General features: G+C 54.6%; 1 protein-coding gene across 1 annotated transcript in view; it reads right to left on the reverse strand.

The window, feature by feature from the left end:
- The window catches only part of IGSF9B (immunoglobulin superfamily member 9B), a 45,948-nt gene that overhangs the window by 9,665 nt on the left and 15,438 nt on the right, over positions 1 to 20,845 (reverse strand). The window contains exons 4-18 of the mRNA XM_035008758.1: positions 18,280 to 18,431; positions 17,890 to 18,007; positions 16,443 to 16,584; positions 15,978 to 16,123; positions 13,281 to 13,423; positions 12,825 to 12,965; positions 12,625 to 12,741; positions 12,194 to 12,344; positions 10,978 to 11,089; positions 8,427 to 8,602; positions 6,936 to 7,162; positions 6,042 to 6,126; positions 3,737 to 3,898; positions 3,318 to 3,363; positions 1,230 to 2,879 (exon numbers count right to left, since the gene is read on the reverse strand). Of these exons, the coding sequence (XP_034864649.1) occupies positions 1,230 to 2,879; positions 3,318 to 3,363; positions 3,737 to 3,898; positions 6,042 to 6,126; positions 6,936 to 7,162; positions 8,427 to 8,602; positions 10,978 to 11,089; positions 12,194 to 12,344; positions 12,625 to 12,741; positions 12,825 to 12,965; positions 13,281 to 13,423; positions 15,978 to 16,123; positions 16,443 to 16,584; positions 17,890 to 18,007; positions 18,280 to 18,431 (3,568 nt within the window). The remainder of the gene's footprint in view (positions 1 to 1,229; positions 2,880 to 3,317; positions 3,364 to 3,736; positions 3,899 to 6,041; positions 6,127 to 6,935; positions 7,163 to 8,426; positions 8,603 to 10,977; positions 11,090 to 12,193; positions 12,345 to 12,624; positions 12,742 to 12,824; positions 12,966 to 13,280; positions 13,424 to 15,977; positions 16,124 to 16,442; positions 16,585 to 17,889; positions 18,008 to 18,279; positions 18,432 to 20,845) is intronic.

Genomic DNA, 20,845 nt, shown 5'->3' on the forward strand with positions numbered 1-20,845 from the left:
CCACCAGGACCAGGGGCCAGTGGGAGGAGAAGCTGTACTTCCAGGTACCAGAGAGGGTGGGAGTGCACGGGGCGGGGGAAGGGCGCTGGGCTCCCTCCTCTCCAACCACCTCCCATCCTGCCTACCACCGGGCCAGCCTCCTCTGGAACACTCTGCTCCCCTGCACAGGCGGCCACATCAAGAAGAGAGACCAAAGGACGGAACCAGAGAGAAAGAGAGAGAGGGAGGGAGGGCAGCAGGGACCGGGGGCGGGGAGGGGGGCACTCCAGAGACGTTGCAAGCTCTTCGGAGCAAGTCGGGCCAACCCAAAGAAGATGGAGAAGGAAGAAAGACAGACAGAAAGAAAGCCAGACTTGAGGAGGAAGGAAGGGAGAGGGGGAGGAGGAGGGAAGGGGGGGCAGGGGAAAAAAGACGAGAGAAAAAGAGGCACAGACGGGCGTCCAGGCCGACTCTGGTACCTGGAATACCAGCTGCTACAGTTTAGAGTGTGCTCTCTCAGGCAGGCTGACCGCAGGACCTTGTCTGTCTGTCTGTCTGTCTGCAGCTTCCTGCGAGGCACACAGGTTGGGATAGGGTATGTGGCTCCGGGCACACAGTTCACAGGCCTGAGATTTTGCTCCCAGCCTCCAGGATGTGCCCCCTGGAGAGCTTGTGGGAGGGGGCTCCCCCCCCCCCCCCCGCGCTCACTAGGCTGCTAAGGGCAGGAGATTGGGAAGAGGAGCCCCAGGCCTGGTGGCCCAGGAAAATCAGGCTTCAGGGTCCTGCTTAGCAGGGAGGATGGGTCAGGGGAGGAAAGGAGGCTGGATACGAGGTCTCTGGGTAAACCCTGGAACCACTCCCAAAGCCAGGATCACAGGGATGTGGAGAGCTCTCCACTCTAAGAGTAACTGAGGTGACCACTCACTCGGACACACCATGTACCCGGCCCCCACCCCCCGCTTGCCCATGTGTGTCCACTCCCCATCACCCTGGGGTCTTCCTGAGAGCTCTGGGCTGGGTAGAGAGGCTCCCTCATGCTCTTGGCAGGGTACCTGGGCAGGTAAGCCCCACCCTCAACCCCATGACCACACCCTGCTGATGCCAAGACCAGAACTCTCCCGAAGGGATGCTGCAGCATGTCCAGACAAGCCCTGTCATTTGGGTTGATGGAAGGGGCGGAGGGTGGGGAAGGAATGGGGGGTGGAAGATGACCAGGTGGAGGTGGGCGGGAGAAACCAGCTCACACTCACCCTGAAGTAGGTAAAGGCGGTGGGGGGGGCTCTGGTCTGAGCAGTTCCTCCCCCATCCTTCGAGGGGAAGGCGTCTGTCCAAACACATCCAGGTTGTCCGCAGGCCCTGCAGGGCCCGGCGGAGAGGAGGGGTAGCCTGTGGCCAGCGTGGTGAAGCCCATGGTGGGCCGGTAGCTGGGGCTCCCGCTGCGGCTGCTCTGGGAAGGGGAGCCCGTGGATGGCGTGGACTTGCGAGAGAAGCTGACAGCGGCCGGTGGCTGCAGGGTGATCTCCGACATCTCCGCTTGCTGCAGGAGGCCCGGGCGAGGCCGGGCCCGGGCGGCAAGCTCAGGGGAGCCGGTGCGGGAGCTGAGGGGGCTTTGGGTCAGAGGCGAGAGCCGGGAGGGCTGTAGCACCACTTGATGTAAACTGGGCTCGGCGCGCCTGGCCTGCCGGGGGCTGGGCCGGGGCCGGGGCTGGGGCTCATACCACCGGGTGTCCAGGCCAAATGTGCTGGGGCCACTGTGCCCCCCGGGCTCGGCCGGCTCGGGGTAAGGCAACACGGGTATGCCCATACCTTGGCTGGTATGTCTTAGCTGCCCTTGGCTCACCAGAGGTTGCATAGGTCTGTCCTGCCACTTAGCGGAGGTGGGCACTGGGACGGGGCCTCTGCCTGGAGACTTGCCTGCCCAACCCTTTGGCGCCTCCAGAGACAGGATGCCCGGGTAAGCCGCGGGCACCTGCAGGGAGGTGGGGGGCAGTCCTCGGGGGAGGCAGGCCTTGGGCTGCAGACTCTCGGCTACATCACAGGGGTGCAGCTGGTGGGGAAACATCATGGCCGGGGTTTCCAGTCCCCCAAAGGGGAATTCTGGCCGGCCCCAGGGCTCAGGGGAGCGCCCTCCTGTGGGTGTCTGAGTCAAGGGCAGCGTGCTGTTGGAAGCGTTCTCTCCGTTTTCCTCAGGAATGGTGGGGTGGCCGAAAGGCCCCTCAGTGTGCAGGGGTGGGGAGGACATGACTGAGCTCAAGGGGCTGCCCACTTCTGGCATGTAGAAGGGTGGCGGCTCCACTTCCCCAGGGCTGCTGCTGCTGAGGTACCCATAATACTGGCCATGGTGGAAGGGCCGGGGGGCGGGAGGTCTGGCCTGGCCTGTGGCCTGGAGCCGACCTTCCAGGCCGCCGGGGCCCTCCAGCCCGCGGGGCTGGAACCGAGGGCTATATGCTGGTGGTGGCAGGTAGGACTCCTGGCTAGATGACAGAGGGGTCAGCTGGGACTTCAGGGCAGCCACAGATGTGGGCACCAGCGGGTCTTCATTCTCCTCGTCCGACTGGCGGAACTCGGGGTACATGTCCGTCTCCTCGGCAAAGGGAAAGCCCTCGATGCGCCTGCTCTTCATCGAGGGCTCCATCTCAGAGGGATCCATCACGAAGCGGCCATCGGGGCCTCTGCTGATGAGCTCAATGGGCGTCGTGGCCTCGGCCTCGGCCTCGGCCTTGGCCACGCTGTACTTCTTGCTACTGATGGCCCTCTTGGTCTTCTTGTACAATGACAGCTCCTTCTCCCGGGTGGGACTCAGCATCCTCTTGGCCGCTGGCTGGCCTTGGTCATCGGAGGACTCCGAAGGGGCCCGGAGCGTGCGGATGCTCTCGGGGCTCACCTTGCCAGATGACAAGCTGTGGGGGTGAGTGGGGGAGCAGGAGTGTGAGGTGGGGGACATTTGCTCCTCCTCTTCTTTTTCTCCTCTTAATGAATAACCACAAACACCTAAGATAATACTCAAAAAAAGAGGTGCAGATGGGCTGCATATTTTGGCATGAAATACTTTGGCCAACGCTCCACTGTCTAGATGTGTGCTGGCCGTTTTTTGAATGAACACCCACATTTCCACCTTTCATCCTGCCCTGCCCTTCCTGTCTGCCCCGCTCTGTCCAGCTACACCTCTAATTTCACTGTCTACAGTACTGCCCCCTCTGTGCAACTTAAAAATACCGTGCAGATCAGTGGACAGCCAACACTTTAGAGACACGGTCTGGGGGCCGAGCGGAGCACACCACCTGCCTGTGTCCACCCTCCACCCTCTGTCCACACAGCACAACAGCAGAGGCACTTACGGAGACTCTAGGCTCTTTCTGCAGTGAGTGATGGAGAGTGGAGGATCTGGAAGGAAGAAGAAGGGGAGGAGAGCCTACTGAGGCCAGGGACACAAAACTCGTCTCACGTGTCCACAGGGCCCATAGCAAAGCCACAGAGGGGAGCAGCTCCTTCCAGGGTTAGGTATCTTTGGGCCCAGTCCCGAGTCCTGTGCCCACCACCACAGACCTGCCCTCTCTCACATTCTGGCCCCATCACACCCTCCCCAGCATCCTTCTCCCTTACTCCCTCTTCCAGACCAAGGCCCGCTGACAGTCCTACCCACAAGACCCCATTTCCCTATTTTCAAGGGGCCTGTGCTAAAAGTGGGCCATCTCTTCCAATGGGGAGCATTTGAAACTGGGCCAGGTAGAGCAGGGCGGTGGGGGCAGACACCCACCTTTTTTGCGCTTGAGCTTACGCTTGCGCTGCTTGTTGACAAAGCAGGCGGCCAGGGTGCTAAACAGGACGGCAGCTGCCAGGAAGCAGATGGTAGCTACGATTCCAGCCAACACAGGCCGAGCTAGCCCCTCATCAGTCAGGTCCGGCTGTGGGAAGATGTCTGCAGGGCGGTGCAAGGAGCATGCATGATTCCTCCCCTCGCTCCTGTAAAAGCCCCCACCTACTCTGACACTTAGCCCCCCAGCACTGTTCCCTACCTCTGCAGAACAGGCTCAGGCTCCATGCTCAACTCTAGCACTTGAAGAGAGACTAGTTTATGGAAGTCAAGTGATCGCTACAGAGCTTAGAAAGAAGGAATCACATCTATGTCTTACCCCATAGCGGTGATAATTTCGGTAATAATGTCTACCTGGCTAGTGCTTTTTGCAAAGGGTTCTCATGCATACTACCACACACCCTCACATGAGGCCAACAGACCACATGCCATCGCTCTCATTTTCTAAGGTAAAGAAAGTGTCGCTGGCAGAGTTTGAGTGACTTGCGGACATAAATATTGCCTATCAGTGTCTGCACGACACCATACCTCTGGCCTCCTGTTAGGATTTGCTGCCTTCTGCCATGCCATCTTGACAAAATGAGAACTTACTGTGGAGGCACCTTGAGGGTAAAATACTACAGCAGGGAGAAGAGGTTGTGACTACAGAATTCAGATCCATCCATCTCTAAGTCATTACAGCACAGCTGAGCAATTTCTACAGGGAGGGTGAGCACATCCTGGTCGTTTCGGGTTCAGAATGCTGGAGCCAGCAGGGACATTCAACGCAGGTCCAATTTCATTTTACAGGTAAAGAAGTGAGTTTCACTTTGTGCCCAAATCCATACTGCTTGTTAGTGACGGAGCCAGAACTAGACCCCCATCTACTGTACCCCACTTCAAAGTCAGTTATAATAGAAAGTGCCACTCTTTAGATTCTGTGGATTCTGATATATTTGGCTAGAGCCCATCGTTCTGCTGAAAAGAACAATGGATGAAAATAACCCAAATCATGCTGATGAGTGGGCAAATGGAATGCTATAGCCTTTGGGAATGGGGGGCTCAGAGACGGGCGGCTGAGGGCGCTGTGCCTTCATTCACCCATGGGGAGTCTTCCCGGTATTTGGGCTTCCTTTCAGGTGCCAGACATAAAGCCACTGAACACAGAACAGTTCACTGATGAAAACCCTCAAGTTTTCTATTCTGGCCTTGGCTTTAAGCTCTGTTCCCTGCTCCTTCTTCTCTCTGAGTCCCCTCCCTGGAAGGAAGCCAAGACAGGGTACTTTTGTAGTAAAAAAAAAAAAAAAAAAGAAAGAAAGAAAGGAAAGAAGGAAGGAAGAAAAGAAAAAAAGGTCCATGGTGCCATCGTGTCTCACATGAGGCAAAAGTCACACCCCACGGCCCCCAGTGCTCTGGTGCCACTTGGGTCCTCCCCGTCCCTCCCCAAGTCTGCCTGCCCTGGTGCTTCTGTAGCTCTGTGAGTCCTGCTGCATGAGCTTCTTGGCCAAGCTCCTTGCCAGCTGGTCCCGCAGGTCCTTGTGTGAGCAATGCCCATGGAAATGGTGCCATTGCTTAATCACTAAGCAAAAGCCTCTTCCCATACCAAGGGCCTTAGCCACTTCACTGGGCAAGGGAGGGGCTCTGCTGTCTCAGGAACCGTAGCTAGAGAAAGATGTGTAGAAATGGGACCAGGGCCAAGAGAAAGAAAGATAAGTGGGGAAAATGCTAGGGAGTTGGCTTTATTTAGCCTGAATAAAATCTAGGGAGACGAAGGAGTGGAGGAAACAACACCAAACAGCAATTTTCCAAACAAAACCACCATAATTATAAAGCAGTCTTATAATAGGCCTTCAGCAAATATGTGCTGACCTGCTGTCTCTCCAATTCACCACCCCAGTCCATTACAGAGGACAGCACTGGAGGAAACAGGGATTTTATAGCAAAAGAACATAAACCAAGTTCTTTTTGACTACTATCATGAGAAGATGAGCTACATTTCTCCCTGTGGCTATCTTATAGAAAGTGTCATAAATGCAGCTCTTTAGTTGGAGAAATCCTGTCCATCATGGAAGCAGAAGGATGGGTTGGAGAAATGCGGTGACCTTAAGAAATGCAGTGACTCAGTTTCCACCAGAGCTCTCGTTTCCATTTCATCCTCCCTCCCCATATTAGCTATCTTGCAAAGGACATCCACATGGCTCTTGTATCCTACAGCTGTAACAGACCCCCCCACCCCCCCCCCCCCCGCTCCCACCCCCCGGCCAAGTACCTGTGCTGGAGACGCCGGCGATGTTGCTGGGCTCGCTGATCAGATCCTGCATGACGGCCAGAACCCGGAATTCGTACCAGGTGTCCTACAGCCCCCAGGACAAGACCCTGTCAGCCTACGGACCTGAGACAGCCACTGACCCACTACTGACCTCCCCCACCCACCCTGCAATGATCTCTCATGGAACAGGGTACCCAAAGCAGTGGCATACTGGAAGTGATGAACAACCAGCTCTCAGTTTAAAAAAAAAAAGTCCTGATTTGTAGCATTTGCCAATTTCCATGGTAAAAACACTCCCACCGTGGCAGATTTCAATCTACAACTGTGAGGTCACTGAAAGCAGAGTTGGAAAGAGATGCACACAATATGGGCTCTCTCTTAGGAGCCCCCATGAGCCAGTTCTACCACTAAATGAGTGTCCAGGGAAGGAAGACAGAAAGATAGATGGGATTGTCTGTATCCATGAAATAAGCTGCTTCCTCTCTCCAGCTAGAGAGACATCAAAGTTTAAAGGGGGTCAGCTGGGAAAAAAAAAATAATGTATCTTCCTCCAGGGAGTCTAAATTGTTAAAGCAGGGGTCCTTCCCTGGGCAAAGCTTGAAGACTATCGTTCTGGGAAATCCTCTGCCCAGCCGAAGTTAGACTCCTAGCAGGGAGCTGAGGTCACTCTCTAGTTACACATTCGGGGCTCCTCACCTCCCCTCAGTTGCCATGACCTGAGGATTCCAGACTTTGGTAGCAGATCTGAGAATAAAGGAATTGGTGTGGAGGGGGACAGTACATGGCTGGGCCTCGTACACCTGACTTGGGTCACTCAAAGCTTCCGGTGACTCCAGCGAGTCGTGTCACTTTCAGAATTTGGGAACAGCAGCAGGGAAAAGCTGGGCACCTCACCTGTGACAGATCCTTGGCAAAGAACTCTCCATCAGTGCCTGGGATGGCACTATCTAAGATCTCCCAGTGTTCCCCGACACGGTATTCCATGATGTAGCGATCAATGGGAAAGCTGTGATTGGCAGGGGGGAGCCAAGACAGGAGTACACCCTGCTGGGTCCGGTTGGCTGTGAGGCACCTCGGTGGGGTAACCAGCACCAGGGGTTCTGGAGTTGTGATAGGGAATGCTGCAGCACAGAGGGAAGAGAGAGAGAAGGGGCATGGTGGTGCTGAGGTCACTGCTCCCTCACCTCCCTACATGCTGTCTTCTGGCTCATCATGTGTCCCTCAGAATGTATCACATTCCCTTGCATGAGTCATTTCAGGGACAAGACTGTCACATAAAAGAGCCCTCCTCACCCAAGGGAAGTGGCCCACATGATCCTACTTTCTGAGCACTTCTAAAAACATAGATGCGGGGCGCCTGGGTGGCTCAGTCGTTAAGCGTCTGCCTTCGGCTCAGGTCATGATCCCGGGGTCCTGGGATCGAGCCCCACATCAGGCTCCCTGCTCCGAGGGAAGCCTGCTTCTCCCTCTCCCACTCCCCCTGCTTGTGTTCCCTCTCTTGCTGTCTCTCTCTCTCTGTCAAAAAATAAATAAAAAATCTTAAAAAAAAATAAAAAATAAAAACATAGATGAGAGAATGGAGTCGCTCAAAAGGAAAGGGAAAAAAAAGACAAGCTAACAAAGGGGAACCAAGTGAGGAAGATGGAAGAATTGAATGTAATCTTTTAAATAAGATCGTATCTTTAAAAAGATATTACAAAACATATCTTATGTTCTCTTCTAAGGAAGTAGGAATGTCTTCCCATAGCTCACTTCTGCTCTCAATTGCCTTCTTGGCCCAGGTGGGAAAACAAGGACCAGGGAGGAAAGTTCTAGAGCAGGGGTAAACATCCCATCACTGCTGCACCCCTTGGTGGCAGTAAAGGATCCAGGAACAGGCCGGAGGGGTGCCACTTGTTCACAGCTGCTCTTGGGGTGGGATGGAGTGAGCCACTGGGTCCAGGAAGGAAGAGTTGGCATGACTAGAAGATTCGACGGGGAGCACTGGCCACACGCCCACCACCAAACGAGGCCATGGGCCAGAGGAAAGAATCGGTAAGAGCACAGAAGGAGGCAGGATTCCCAGCCTGCCCTGTGAAGCCACAGGAAGATGCAAACATGTGGCTTAGCAAGGAAGGATAAATGCTAAGCCTCTTCCTTAACAGGAATCTAGCCCAAAGTGCTCTGACGTGGGACAAGGCACTATGGTCCAGGCCAACCCCACAGAACAGCATGACAAGTCCTCCCTGGGAGAGCAAATGACATGATTATGTAAGGCACGTAGGAAGGTGCCTGGCACATAGTAAGCAGTGAAGTGAGTTGCAAGGACCATCACCACCACCATTATTGTCTTTACTCAGCTCCTCCAGGAAATATCCTCAAGACACCCCAGCCTGAGGCCCTCACCTAAAGTGTTCACAGTGACCACCTCACTGAAGGCGCTCGTTCCCAGCTTGTTCTGGGCCAGGACGCTGAACTGGTATGCTGTCTCAGGCTCCAGGGCGTCCACTAGAAACCAGCTGGGTCCCGGTGGCACTGGCAAAGACAGCCAGTCGTGGGGCCCAAACTGTGCCCGCTTCATCCTGGCCAAAAGAAAGAGAGAGGATCGGGGACAAGGGGGTGGGGTGGGTTACACTGGAGACAGGAGAGTGCATGCAAGGTCCTCAAGGAGGTGGCGGTGGGCAGACCTGGCCTTCCCAGGCTTTGGGACAGAAGGAGGTAATGACCAAAGGTGGGAAATACCCAACTTTGGCTGTACCAGGTCGCCGGCCACTGCCTTGTACCTCCTCTGCTAAGAGGAGCCGTTAAGTGTAAGTGACACTCAAGATCCTGGTCAAACTACCAAGTGCATTTTGGGAGAATCTCACCCTGGTCACAACGCTGAGAGTGGCTCTGCCTTGAGAAAAGTCAGGACACGAGGAACAAGGCAGGTACCATCATGGGAAAGTGAGGATGAGCAGCTCAGCAATGGCAGGCTAGGGAAAGAACCCAGGTGACCTCAGCTGCGCACCCTCCCAGGGACAGCCAAAAGTGGGACGTCAAGTAACCCAGAGGGCTCACTCAGTCCAACCAGCTTTGAGTCATCTGAGGAAGTCTAGGGTATATGACAAAAATAACCAGGGGTTTCCCCACAGTGAGGACCAGGATCCTTAAGGCCTTAACGGTTAGAACTCACCATCAAGGGGAAGGTCACGCTGTGCGTGGAGAACACTGGAACTAGGAGTGAAGGTTAGGCCTTGTTCTATACCGCCCACCTAACTCTCCACTGGCAATGAAGCCAGCTGTCTACAGGTGCAGTGCCCCGGCATCACCACGGGGAGGAGACATCATCCTATGGGATTGAGACCCTGGGCAGCTTTCTTCTTGCGGCTCTGAGCTACAACTTAGCGGACGCCCGCCCACCGGGTTCCCTCTATGTTTAAAGGCTCACTACCATGAATGCTTAGGAGTTTGAGCTGTGGCAGCAGAAAGCACAGCAAAAAAGAAGCTAGTGCCAAATGTCTGAGTCAGTACTGGGAGAGTCAGAGGCAATCAGAACGAGAGGAGGGAAGGAGAACTCCCCAAACTCTGCAACCACCCATACCCCCCATCCCAGCCCCGGGCACCAAAGCAAGTGAGCAAAGTGTAATAAAGCGGTGCAAATGAGCAGCAGCGTGGAGCAGGACCGCAAGCAGTGAGGGAAACCCCAATCTACGCCCAGACCTGCCACTTGGATGTCCCCAAAGATGGCTTGGCCATGCCAAACGTCCTTCCCTGGACGCACAGCCACCCGGCAGCACCATGATTCTTGCAGTGGCCACCTGACAGAGTTGTCAGGAGCAACCCCCTCCCCCTTACTCCAGGCCCCCTCCCCAACCTCCGGAGGACCAGAGATAAGGATTGGAGGATGTTCTGGTTGCAACTCAGAGAGCTCCCCACGCTCACCATCTAGGTCCAGTGTGCCTATCCAGAACTCAAAACCCCTAGGATATTCAGGACATATCCACAAATCACCATGATGGGAAAGAAGGTAGCTTCCTCTCAACCTCCCTTGCTGTTGAGAAGTCTATCAAGGGCTCTCCCTGAATCTCCATGAGTTGTCCTCTGCAGGGATGTTTCCTCCTTCCCAGGCTCTGGCTGAGCCTGATCAGGCATACACTCAGATGAGGCAGGTCTGAAAAGGAGGAAGTGGGAGGACTCATCCTTCCTGCTCAAGGATGTCCCACGCTTCAGGTGGCCAGTTCCTGGCTCAGGATAGGAATGTGTGGGAAGAGAAATCTTTGGGGAATGGGAAGGAGGTCACCATGGCTCCTCTCTCCATCTTTTCTGTGCCTCCTGACCTCAGCCTGATTTGTGCATCTTTGAGATCCCTCACCTACCCCAAGGCTTAGGCAAAGATCTCACATCACTACATCTGGCCAAATTGACAGCAGAGATATAAACACAATAGAGACACAGGGTCCTAGAGAAAATAGAGATGCTGAAGACAAGGCCAGAAGGCAAGCACCACTTCAAATCGGTTTCTGGAACCACTGGGGAAGTGACAGAATAGAAATTAGATTCTACACTTCCAGCTGGGCTGTTTCACAATGCCCTTGAAGATTAGGAGTCTCTTCCAGACTCCAGAGGACAGAGGGACCTAAAAGAAGCAGGAACCAAGGACACAAAAAGGGGTCATGAGATAAGCTGGGGCAAGAGCAGCAGAGGGTGATGGTCACTTCAGGAAACAACCTAAACTGGCATCCCAAACCTTCCAGGCTGGGAATGCAGAATGCCCGGAATCCCTCAGACAGACACACCCCTTCCCCACAAGACCTAGTCACTGCGTCAACACACCTCACTGCCTAGAGGTCTAGCAGGCGAAGAACCATATCCTTCTCATAACGTCTACCCACCCCAGGGACTGACTGAAGTCGGGGGTTGGGGGAGGGAGAAGCAGAGAGCAAAGCATGCGGGGGTGACTCACAGAGGTCCGTACCAAACTGAGAATGTCTGCTCGAATCCTCCATCATAGCCTGGCTCCCAGGACACGTTGGCAGTTGTCATGGAGACCTGGACCCGGACACTGCCCGGGGCATGGGGGCTGGTGCCTGGAGACCAAGTGAAGTCCTCTCAGACTGAAATGAACTGGGTCCAGTGAGCTGGACACCCACAGGGGCACACTGCACAGTAGCAAAATGCAGTGCCCCAAGCGCAGCGCTCAGGGGCCAGGGATGCTCTGAGGGGCGGACACCCTGAGCAGTAGGGCTGCAGAAGGAAACCTGTCCCCCTGTGCCATCCAGTCCTTCTAGCAAGACATGGCATGAGCAACAGGAATATGGCCAAAGGGAAACCAGAACCTTTGTCACCCCAGGCTAAAGTCCTGTGCTCACCTGGCAAACAGACACTCTCCCTTAAGGTCACAGGCACAGCCAAAAAGCCCCCGTCCTGTCAAGTTCTCTGGCCTCATGAGACAGCCATATTCCACCCGAACATCAAAGTGAGAGGCAGCACAATACAACTGTTAAGAACTTCAGCTTGGGTTCGGGTCCTGGACCCAGCACTCATTAGCGATGCGATGCTCGGTGAGGTGTGCGATCCACGCCAGCCTTGGATTCAAATGGATGTACACTGGGGACTTACCAGCTCTCGCCTCACAGGTTATAAATGATGGGGCACCACTTGGTACAGAGCCTAAAACTGGTGGTAAATGCTCAAAGTGCTGGCCACGTTACAACTGGCTGTCAGTCCCCAGAGGGGCAGGCTCCAAAGGTACAAGCTGAGGTCTTAGGGACACACACCTCAGGCAGAAGAAGTGGAAACATAACACCTGGCACCCCAGGAAATGGTAACGCCAGGAATCTCCATGCCAAGCCCAGCCTATGGAGCTCAGCGCCCGGGTCCCCTCCCAGGTCCCCCTCATTCCGTTCTTCCAGCTCCCCTTGTAGGTCCTAGACACAGACCTCTGAGCAGTTGCCCCTGCCCACGCACCTGCCCCATTTCTATATGGCAGTGTTGCTGGAAACATTCTGCCAGAAAAAGATCTCCCCGGGACAGGCCCCGTGTCACCTTCCCTTACCCAGAGTCTATAGAGGGCTAAGGCTACACGCGGCAGGCTCCAGGATCAGGGGTGGGCTGATTCAGGAAAGACGCCCAGAAAGGGTGGACAGTGCCCAGCACCCAGACCACAGCCCTCCTGCCCACAGCCCCCGTACCGATGACGGTCAGGTGGGTACTGGCAGTGATGCTGGTGACCACGTTGGTGGCGATGCACTCCCACTCCCCGTGGTCCTCCTTACTCAGGGCTCGAAACTGGAGACTCCCGCTGGGCAGGGCATTGTGCTTGCTTCTGCTGGGCTTCCCTACCTTGGCCAAACAAGGGGGCAAAGAGGAAGGCAGGAGCAGGGTGGCAGGGGAGGAACCAGGTCGGCAGGGAAGAAGAGAAGCCACCAACACGTCAGAAGTCCGAGAACAGGAAGAGAGCAGAACCCGCACACTCGGCCTGCACCCCCGCCGCCCCTCCTCCAGAGGACCCATCACTCTAGAAGTCAGCCCCGCTACTCAGCACCTGGCCCTGTTAGAACAGAGCCACTATAGGTCTTGCCCATCCGCCACACTTCCCAGGAGCTCCAGAACCCAGAGGTACCTTTTTCCACGTGATGACAGGGAAAGGGTCCCCTGCAGCAGCGCAGGGAATGAGCAGCTCCCGGCCGGCCTCCTGCCTATATTCCCAGCCCGGTAGCACCGTAAAATACGGGGGGTCCTAGGGAGAGCACAGCAAGGCCATGACGTCGAGTGTTTCAGGTACCCACTCCCGCGGGGGCCACTCTCAGCCCCAGGCCTCACCTTCAGGACAAGCCGTGCGGGAGCAGACTGGCCCATGGTCCCCAAGGTGTTGTAAGGCACACAGGTGTAAGTGCCAAGAGCCTCCTCTGTGGCCTCCTCAATCCGAATGGAGCCATCCTCCATCAGGGTCCAACCCAGGTTCTGCCAGAGCACAGAGAGCAGAGCAGGGAGCAATGGTCAGGGGGCAGAAGCTCGGTCCCGGCCCCTGCCAGGCCAGCCCTGAGCTGGCAGGCCCGGGCAGAGCCCCAGCTAGCCTGGGGCAGGGGCTGTCTAAGTGCCCTGGGAGAATGGTGCAAGCTCTACCAGACGGCAGACCCCCACAGGAAGCAGTTCTGTGTTCCTAGAGTTTTCTGATGGGGAGTGGAGGAGTCCTGGCAGGGAACCAGACCCTCAGAGGCAGTACCTCAGTGGCAGGAGAGTGTCTCACTGTGACCCCCACATGCATCTCTCTAGCACCTTCTCGACCTGCAGGGGGCGGCCATCCTTGTTCCATTTGACCACGGTGGCCGGTGGCTCTGCATCCACAGGGCATCGGATATAGCCGTGAATTCCCACGGGCACGTAGATGACAGGGGGCATGTTGAGGACACGGGCTGGGTCTGCAGAGGGGTCGTGTGGGGTGAGAGAGAAGAAAGGCATGAGGGAAGTCAAGGAGTGAGAAATCTGGGCAGGGGGCCAAGACTCCTCACACACCCCCGGGGTCTCATACAGATACCCCATCTCCGAGGAATTGCCATTCACACCCACCCACCCATGGGTCCTCAGTGCTCACAACAGTGCCAGGTGCCGGGACCACCACAAGGAGCAAGACGGACAAAGCCCAGAGGCCACACCAGGCCACCCCAATGCAGTGCAGGCTGCAGGTGGCTTTTGCCTGTCCAGAACTAAGGCATGTTCTAGCCTGCTCCGACCCATAACACTCCTCAAATGCTTCCACGCATGGACTGAACTGCAGAACAAGGACTCTCGACGTGCATATCTCCAGGCCCCGGACTCCAAACTCGAAGTCAATGTTTGACCACACCCTCCACCAATTGCTCCTTATCCCAAATCTCTCTCGGACACCAAGCAGCTCTCGGTCCACATCCTAAGCCAGAAGAAGAACGTCAGTTCTATGCATAAGGTGTTCAGAGGCATGACCACCGGTGGTTCTTTTCTCTCCTCTCTATTGTGCTAGTTGCCGAGGCACCCCGAGCCTCAGTTTCCCCTCTGTGCAGTTGAAATGCAGAATGAACCTTGGCCACAGAACGGATGAAAGGTTCTCAGGAGAACACCAAGAGCGGCACATCCTGTGATGTGGGTGACTCATCAACTTTAGATTCCCCCAATTTCCCCTGAGGGCTACCAAGGAGAAAGATCCAGAACTTCCAGTGAGGCAGTGAGGATGAATGAGCTGGTATCTTTTAAGCATTTGGAGCTCTTCAGAGAACAGCATTACATAAATACCAGGCCGAGTTATATATTTAGACATAGCTTCCTACTTTTGTATGTAGAGTTTTTTTTTTTTTTCCTCCAAGATTTTCAAAGGGTTTATGAATGGGAAATACTCTGAACACTGCTTTTTAGCAGAAATAAAGATCCTTGTCTCACCCACCTGGAAATCTCACCCCCCGGATTCTCTTTGAAGGCAAGAAGGAGGTAAAAAAGGACAAGCGGGAGTGGGTGATGGCACTGGGGAGAGACGGGGAAACCACACACCCCTCTCAGCAGAAAAATGGCCCACGGCTTCATGGATGGGGGGCTTACTCCTGGTTAGATTCATCATCCTTCTGAAGACCACCCCTGTTGGCTCTCTCCCTCTGCCACTGCCACCTTTTTGCCCAAGTGACCTAGCCAGACAAGATGCTACTCCAAGTGGACTTTTCCCTTCCCCCAGCCCCTTCACATCCAGCACAGGTTGGGGCACAAGCTAAGTCATGTGCAAATAGCTTCTTGGCTGGCTTTTTCCTACTGCAGGTCTGGGTGGGACAGGCCTGATGTCCTGGGTCACATCACATCACTTTTCTTGGGCCTCAGAGCCCTTAAAAACTCGGGACTCATAATGTAGCAGGCTGAAAGCCCTTTAAAGTTGATGACAGTGGAAATGGTGAAGTGCACCTTTGTCCCTGCTGGCAAAGTCACTGCATCAAGAAGAAAACGATGAGAATGTGAGGTTAGCAGCTGAGCAGGGCTCAAAGGTCCAGCCTGGCTCTGACACCCCGAGGCCCATTCAACAGGAGACAAGTGCAAACACCCAGCTCTGCAGAGTGGCTTCGGAGACCAGCCCCACCTCCCGGGGTCACCAACTGTTCTTCTGCTTGTTCTCAGAAGGCTCTCCCACACCAGCCCTCAAGTGATGGAGAGCCTGTCACCTACGGCAACAAAGCAGCACCTTTGTTGTCTGAGTGACAGGGCCATCCACAAATCAAAAGGAAGAAATTAATCCTCATTACTCATCCTTCTCTCTCTTTCTCACAATGATCAGCTTGCCAGGGGGTGGGAAAGCATTGACTATGCTGACGGATTCAAGATTAGCAAACTGAATTATTGTGCTTGCACAAAAGCCCTCGGCTGTTCTGCCATGAGGAGCAGCTCATCCATTTGGATCTCTGGCAGCCCGAGAGAAGAGCAAGGAGAAAGCCACGAGGAAGCCAGGTGTTGGCAGAACTAGATCAAGTCACCCCAGAAGAGGGCTCTGTCCCCTTCACCCCACACAACCGTCCACAGTGGGGGAAGGCATAGAGCTGGCAGGAAATCTAACCCTGCATCAGTTTCACCTGCCTTCCCTCGTATACCTGAGGGAAATAAAGCACCAGAGAGCATCTTGTTCATGGTCCAGAGAGAGGTGCTGGCTAGCATTCACTGCAAGGACAACTGCTCAGAAGGTCTGCCGATCCTTGAATCCAATCTAAGCTTGGCTGACGGAATGAATCAGCTAACACGTGGAGCGATGCTTGGCCCATAAGAGACGCCCAGCAAGTGCTAGCTTCACTTCGACTGGCCAGTCCAGGTCTTGGCCTCCTGTTGGGCTGTCCCTGCTTCCTGTCATTCCTCTGCCCACATTCCCTCAAATGACCCTCGGTCTCTTGCTGTCCTCCAACCTCTGGTCCGGCTAACGAGGCCTGCGTCTTCTGGAACCCCCACCATGTGTGGCTCTCCCTCGCCCCTACTCACACTGCACAGTTAAGTACGCTGAGGCAGAGGGGGAGCGCCCCAGGCTGTTGCTCGGGACACAGGTGTACTTCCCCGCATCCTCAGGCTTCACCCGGAAGATGATCAGGGTCCCATCAATCAAGATCCGCACTCTCAACTTCAGGTCGCTGCAAACACACAAGGAGACAAGGAGGGGCGGGAGTTGGCACGTAGGGAAGAGGGTCTTCCATGAGACAGCAGAGCAAGGCAGCAAGGAGTCCCCTCACCCTGCGAATGAGGCAAGGAGAGCCAGACTTCCTCACCTTCCTGGCCCCTCTCAAGGCTGCTCCTTGCAGACCCTGGCCTTGCACAGGGGACAGGCTAGACCACCCCTCTTGCAAGCTCCCAGAGGCCAAGGGCGGCCTGTGGCAGCCCCTGCTCAAAGCCTTGCCCCTGGGAGGCTTGGTGGCTGGAGACCCCCCTGAGAGGGCAGGACAGCATGCTCACTTCTGGAAGTAGACGTTCTCATCCTGCCAATACCAGGTGTAGGTGAGGTTGCCGGGATACGCCTCTGCCCGGCAGGTGAGCAGAGCATCCTGGGATATGTTGACAGTGATGTTCTCAGGAGGGGAAACTATGAAAGGAGGCCCTGGGGAAAGAGGAAATAAACATGACCTTACCTGGTGCGGAAGGGGAGAGCGACAGCTCGGGGGGCCTCCCAGGAAGGTCTGAGACACCTCGGGAAGGGGTGCCCAGAACTCTGGGAGGGAGCTGGGGGGCAGCACTGGCCCATGAGGGAGCAGCATACCCTGGGCACCTGTCACAGAGATGCTTCTAGCTGCTGCCAGTGCTCAGCTTCTTACTCTCCTTACAGGTCCCAGAGATGCAAAAGGTCCTGGGATGTGGCCACAGTGTGCCCCAGCCCCTGGAGCCCGCTGCAGACACCCTTCTTGGTGTATACCTGCACCCCACCTCCATGCACACATGGCCTCTATAAATCCTGGCTCCCCAAACCAGCCCTCTGATGCCCCCCACACACACACACCCCTTCCTGCCCATCTAAGCAGGGGGCATGCAGGAGGGACAAAGGCCACTCTCTTCAATCCAGAGCAAGGAATAATCTGGCCTCTGAAGGAGTTAAGGGGCTTGTGCTGCTTATCAGCCAGAGGTCCAGAGGGCAGATTGGGGGCAAGGAGGCAGGGGGCAGGCAGAGTCACCAGGGCGTGAAATTCCAACCCTCCCTGGCGCTGGCTTTCCAGACAGCTCTCTGCTGAGAGGGCAGCTCTTCTCCAAGCTGCAGAGGGATCTCTGGCCCCCGCCGCCACTCAACACTCCAAGTCAGACGGAGGCAGAAAGAACATGTGTCTCAGCAGCCCTGGCAGCCCAGACAGCCACCCCTAGCCCTTGCTGTTCCTCCGGTAGTGGGGGGCAGGCAAAGAAGGTGGCTGGGCTCAGCACAAAGAGACCCTGACACCCAGATGCTGCCCCCTCTGGAGTACTCTGGGGTCCCAGGCAGGGCGGACTGGCATTTCCCAGTGCTGACCAGGCAGACCCCAGTTCTGCCAAATGCCCTCAGTGTTGTTTAAACGTCTGAGGTTTGGACTGAATTCCTGATGCCATCACTAATGGGGTGGGAACCTGAGAGAGGTCCCCTCTCCTGGGGAAGATGGAGGCATGGCAGAACACTATTTGGACAGAGAGAGAAACCCAAAACCCACTCAACATGGTGCCTCCCGCCATCCCACGTGATGGCCACAGCAGGCCACCACGGGAGCTCTGGCTGTGAGCTACACAATACTCGGGAGGAGCCCGACCCCACTCCTCATGGGCTGCCCATCTCTCCAGCCACCCCATCTGTGCCAACTATGCCCCGGGCAAACCCCTCTGCAGCTCAGATGGGCTGGAAGTCCCTGCAAAAGGTCCAGGGCATGAAAAGGAGAGGAACTGCTCTTACCTTGGACAAGCAGGTGAGTGGTATGGACAGCCTCTCCCTGGATGCTGTATGCACGACAGGTGTAGGCGCCTCTGTCCTCCCTACTGACCGATGTCACCGTCAGGCTGCCATCACTCACCTGGGGCCAAGGAGAGACGGAGCTCAGCACCCACCGGGGGCCCCACCAACACCACCCCCAGGTGGAGAGGGACTTGGGGCTCATACACTAGGGGAATATGGAGCCAGGCACTTCATGTTTCATCTCCCTCCAACCAGACACCAGCCAGGCTGCGTGCTGAGCAGAGTGTTACCAGTCACATGAAGTGGGAGGCCACCGAGGAGAGGGAGGAGGCAAAGGAAGGGGAGCAAGGAGGAAGAAGTGCAGCAGTTCCAATGGAGAATCACACTTACCTGGTATTTCCCACTAGCACCTAGGAGTGTCCCCTCCTTGAGCCAGGTGACAATGGGCTTGGGGTTCCCAAAAGCTGTGCAGGTCATGGTAACACTGCCACCCTCCTTGGCCTCAATGTACTGGGGGGGTGTTTCTGTAAAGGTGGGAGGAGCTGCAGAGAGACCCGGGGCGGGGGTGGGGGGGTTAGCCAGTCTGCTGCCCTGCATGCAGCACCACCCGCGCCAGGCACCACGCCCGCTGTGTTCATACATAACCCTCTGCGCGGTGCTCAGATAAACGAAGGAAGGGGCAGACAGGTAAAATCCTCTGCCCATGAGTCGTACAGGGGCAGGAGAGACCTGAAATTCAAAGTCAGTCTGGCTGGGTGCAAATTCTCCACTTCTCCCACCATACTCGGCTAATTCCCAATAAACAAACGTTTGCTGAGCATCTATAAGGAGGCCACTATGCTCAGCACTGAGGACAGAGCAATAAACAAGCAAGCTCTCTCACAGCATGCACACACTTGCCCCCAGCTCCAATCTTCTCTGTCATCTCCCAGTCTCTCACTCAGCCTCTCTGGGCTTTACCTAAATCTGGCCCCCTCCAGGATTGAGGTGAGGAGTAAGTGAGATAAAGTTTGTGAAAGGGATCTTGTAAGATAAATATGTGTGAAATATTGGTTATTTTGCCATTACTCTTATCATAATCATCTCCCCAGAAACCTCTGAGGCATCCATGAGAAGCTCTGAGATGGGTGTCACCTCTCCAGACCCCGCTGCCCTGAGAACCAGTCAGAATGCTTTGAGATTTGGTCCTGCCTGCCCCTCATTCTGCCAACCTCGTCTGCTACCACATACCCCCTTCACTGTACTCTAGCCACCCTGGCCGTCTTTGTCTTCCTCGAATGTGCCAAGAATGCCCAACCCCAGGGCCTTTGCATATGCTGTCTTCTCTTTACCCAGACCTCACTCCCTTGGTTCATGCAAACCTTTGCTAAAATGCCATCTCTGCCTTAAGTGGTCAACCCATCTAAGATAACACTTCCAGCATTCTCTAACCCCTTGGACCACTTTATTTTCTTTAAAGCAACAATCACTGACTCTCCCTGAGAACAAAGGTCTTTTCTGCAAATCCCACTGTATGCCCAGCTTTTTGCACAGCTCCTGGCATGTAACAGAGCACACAACAAACATCTGTTGAATGGACAAACGCACTGAGTATACACACATACACACACCTACAGACCAACACAAATTCAAACATACAAAACCTCCTAGGAGCAAGATCATGACAAGACCACTTTCCTCAATCATTTCCAAAGCCCTTAGCCCAGCGTGGGCACACAGGGGGCACTGGGAGGGTGAATACCGAGTGAATTAAGAAGCATACTTCATCACACACGAAACACACACAACGGACACCTTCAAGCATGTCAATCCTCATCCAACATCTAATGCAATAAAAGTGATGGCAAAAACCATCCCAAATCCTTATACAGGGATTCTGAAATCCCAACTTCTGAAATGGAATGTGTATTCATCTCCAACAGAGCCCATCTTGCCAAACCTGCCCCTTGAAATGCAGCTAATACAACCTCAGCCTCTATTACCTCTGGTGTCAAGCTTAAAAGAAAAGATAATAAATTAAATTACGTCCTGAAGTGACAAATTAATTACTAATTACATAATTACTTTATTATTTAGGTGCTAATCAGGAAAGTACTTTGAACAATCTCTAGTTTTCAGGAAAATAATGGTTTTCCTTTCGATTATTTACAGAATTAGGTGTTAGCTTGCCAGCTGCATTTCCAGGCTTAATTCTTTTTTACAAGTGCCCTATAATTAATAGTGCAGGTTAGAAATAGGCTGGCCTCTCCTCCAAGTAATTCACTAACCTAAAGCAAGACTTGGCTTGGGTTTTTTGGGTCTTTTATATGTGATAAAGGAATAATTGGGTTTGTTTCCACCCAACTGGTCTCAGGAAAACACAGCAGGAGAATGAGACCATTTGTAATTCTAATTTTTCACTGGCCTTTCATTTTCCAAAGGTGAAATCTGTCAGAAAATGCCTGACACTAAACATTCTAGTTTGGAACCAGTGGAATATTGGCACTCTCTCTAGACTCTTTCCTTCCATAATGGAAATATTTATGCTGGAAGGAACCTCAGAACTCGGGATGAAGGGAGGGGGGGAATAAAGGGAGAGAGTTCTCTCACCTTGAAAGGTGTCTGTTCTTTTCTCCCCATTTGGGAGGAAGGCTCCTTGGTAAGGGCAAAGTATTCTATGGTAAACTCTGGTTCTGAAGCCTGGGGCAGAGAGGGAAGCAATTCTTAGCTTTTCCTGCCCAGCACCTCCCTATGAGCAACCTGCCCACCCTCCCTGAACGCACTGACTCTCCTTCCTCTAGGCTTCCAGGCATGCTGTTCCCTCTGCCTGGAATACCCTTCCGCACCTCCCACCCCTGCACCTGGCTAACTCCCTAGTCAGGTCTCTGCACAGGAGTCACTCCCTCAGAGAAGCTCTCCCTCCTTTGTTCTCCCAAAGCCCATACTGCAATTGTCCCTGGGCTTACTGCCTCTGGAA

The sequence above is a fragment of the Mirounga leonina genome, unplaced genomic scaffold, assembly GCF_011800145.1.
Source record: "Mirounga leonina isolate KUSES-001 unplaced genomic scaffold, KU_Mleo_1.0 Mir_153, whole genome shotgun sequence".
In the NCBI taxonomy this organism is placed as follows: Eukaryota; Metazoa; Chordata; class Mammalia; order Carnivora; family Phocidae; genus Mirounga; species Mirounga leonina.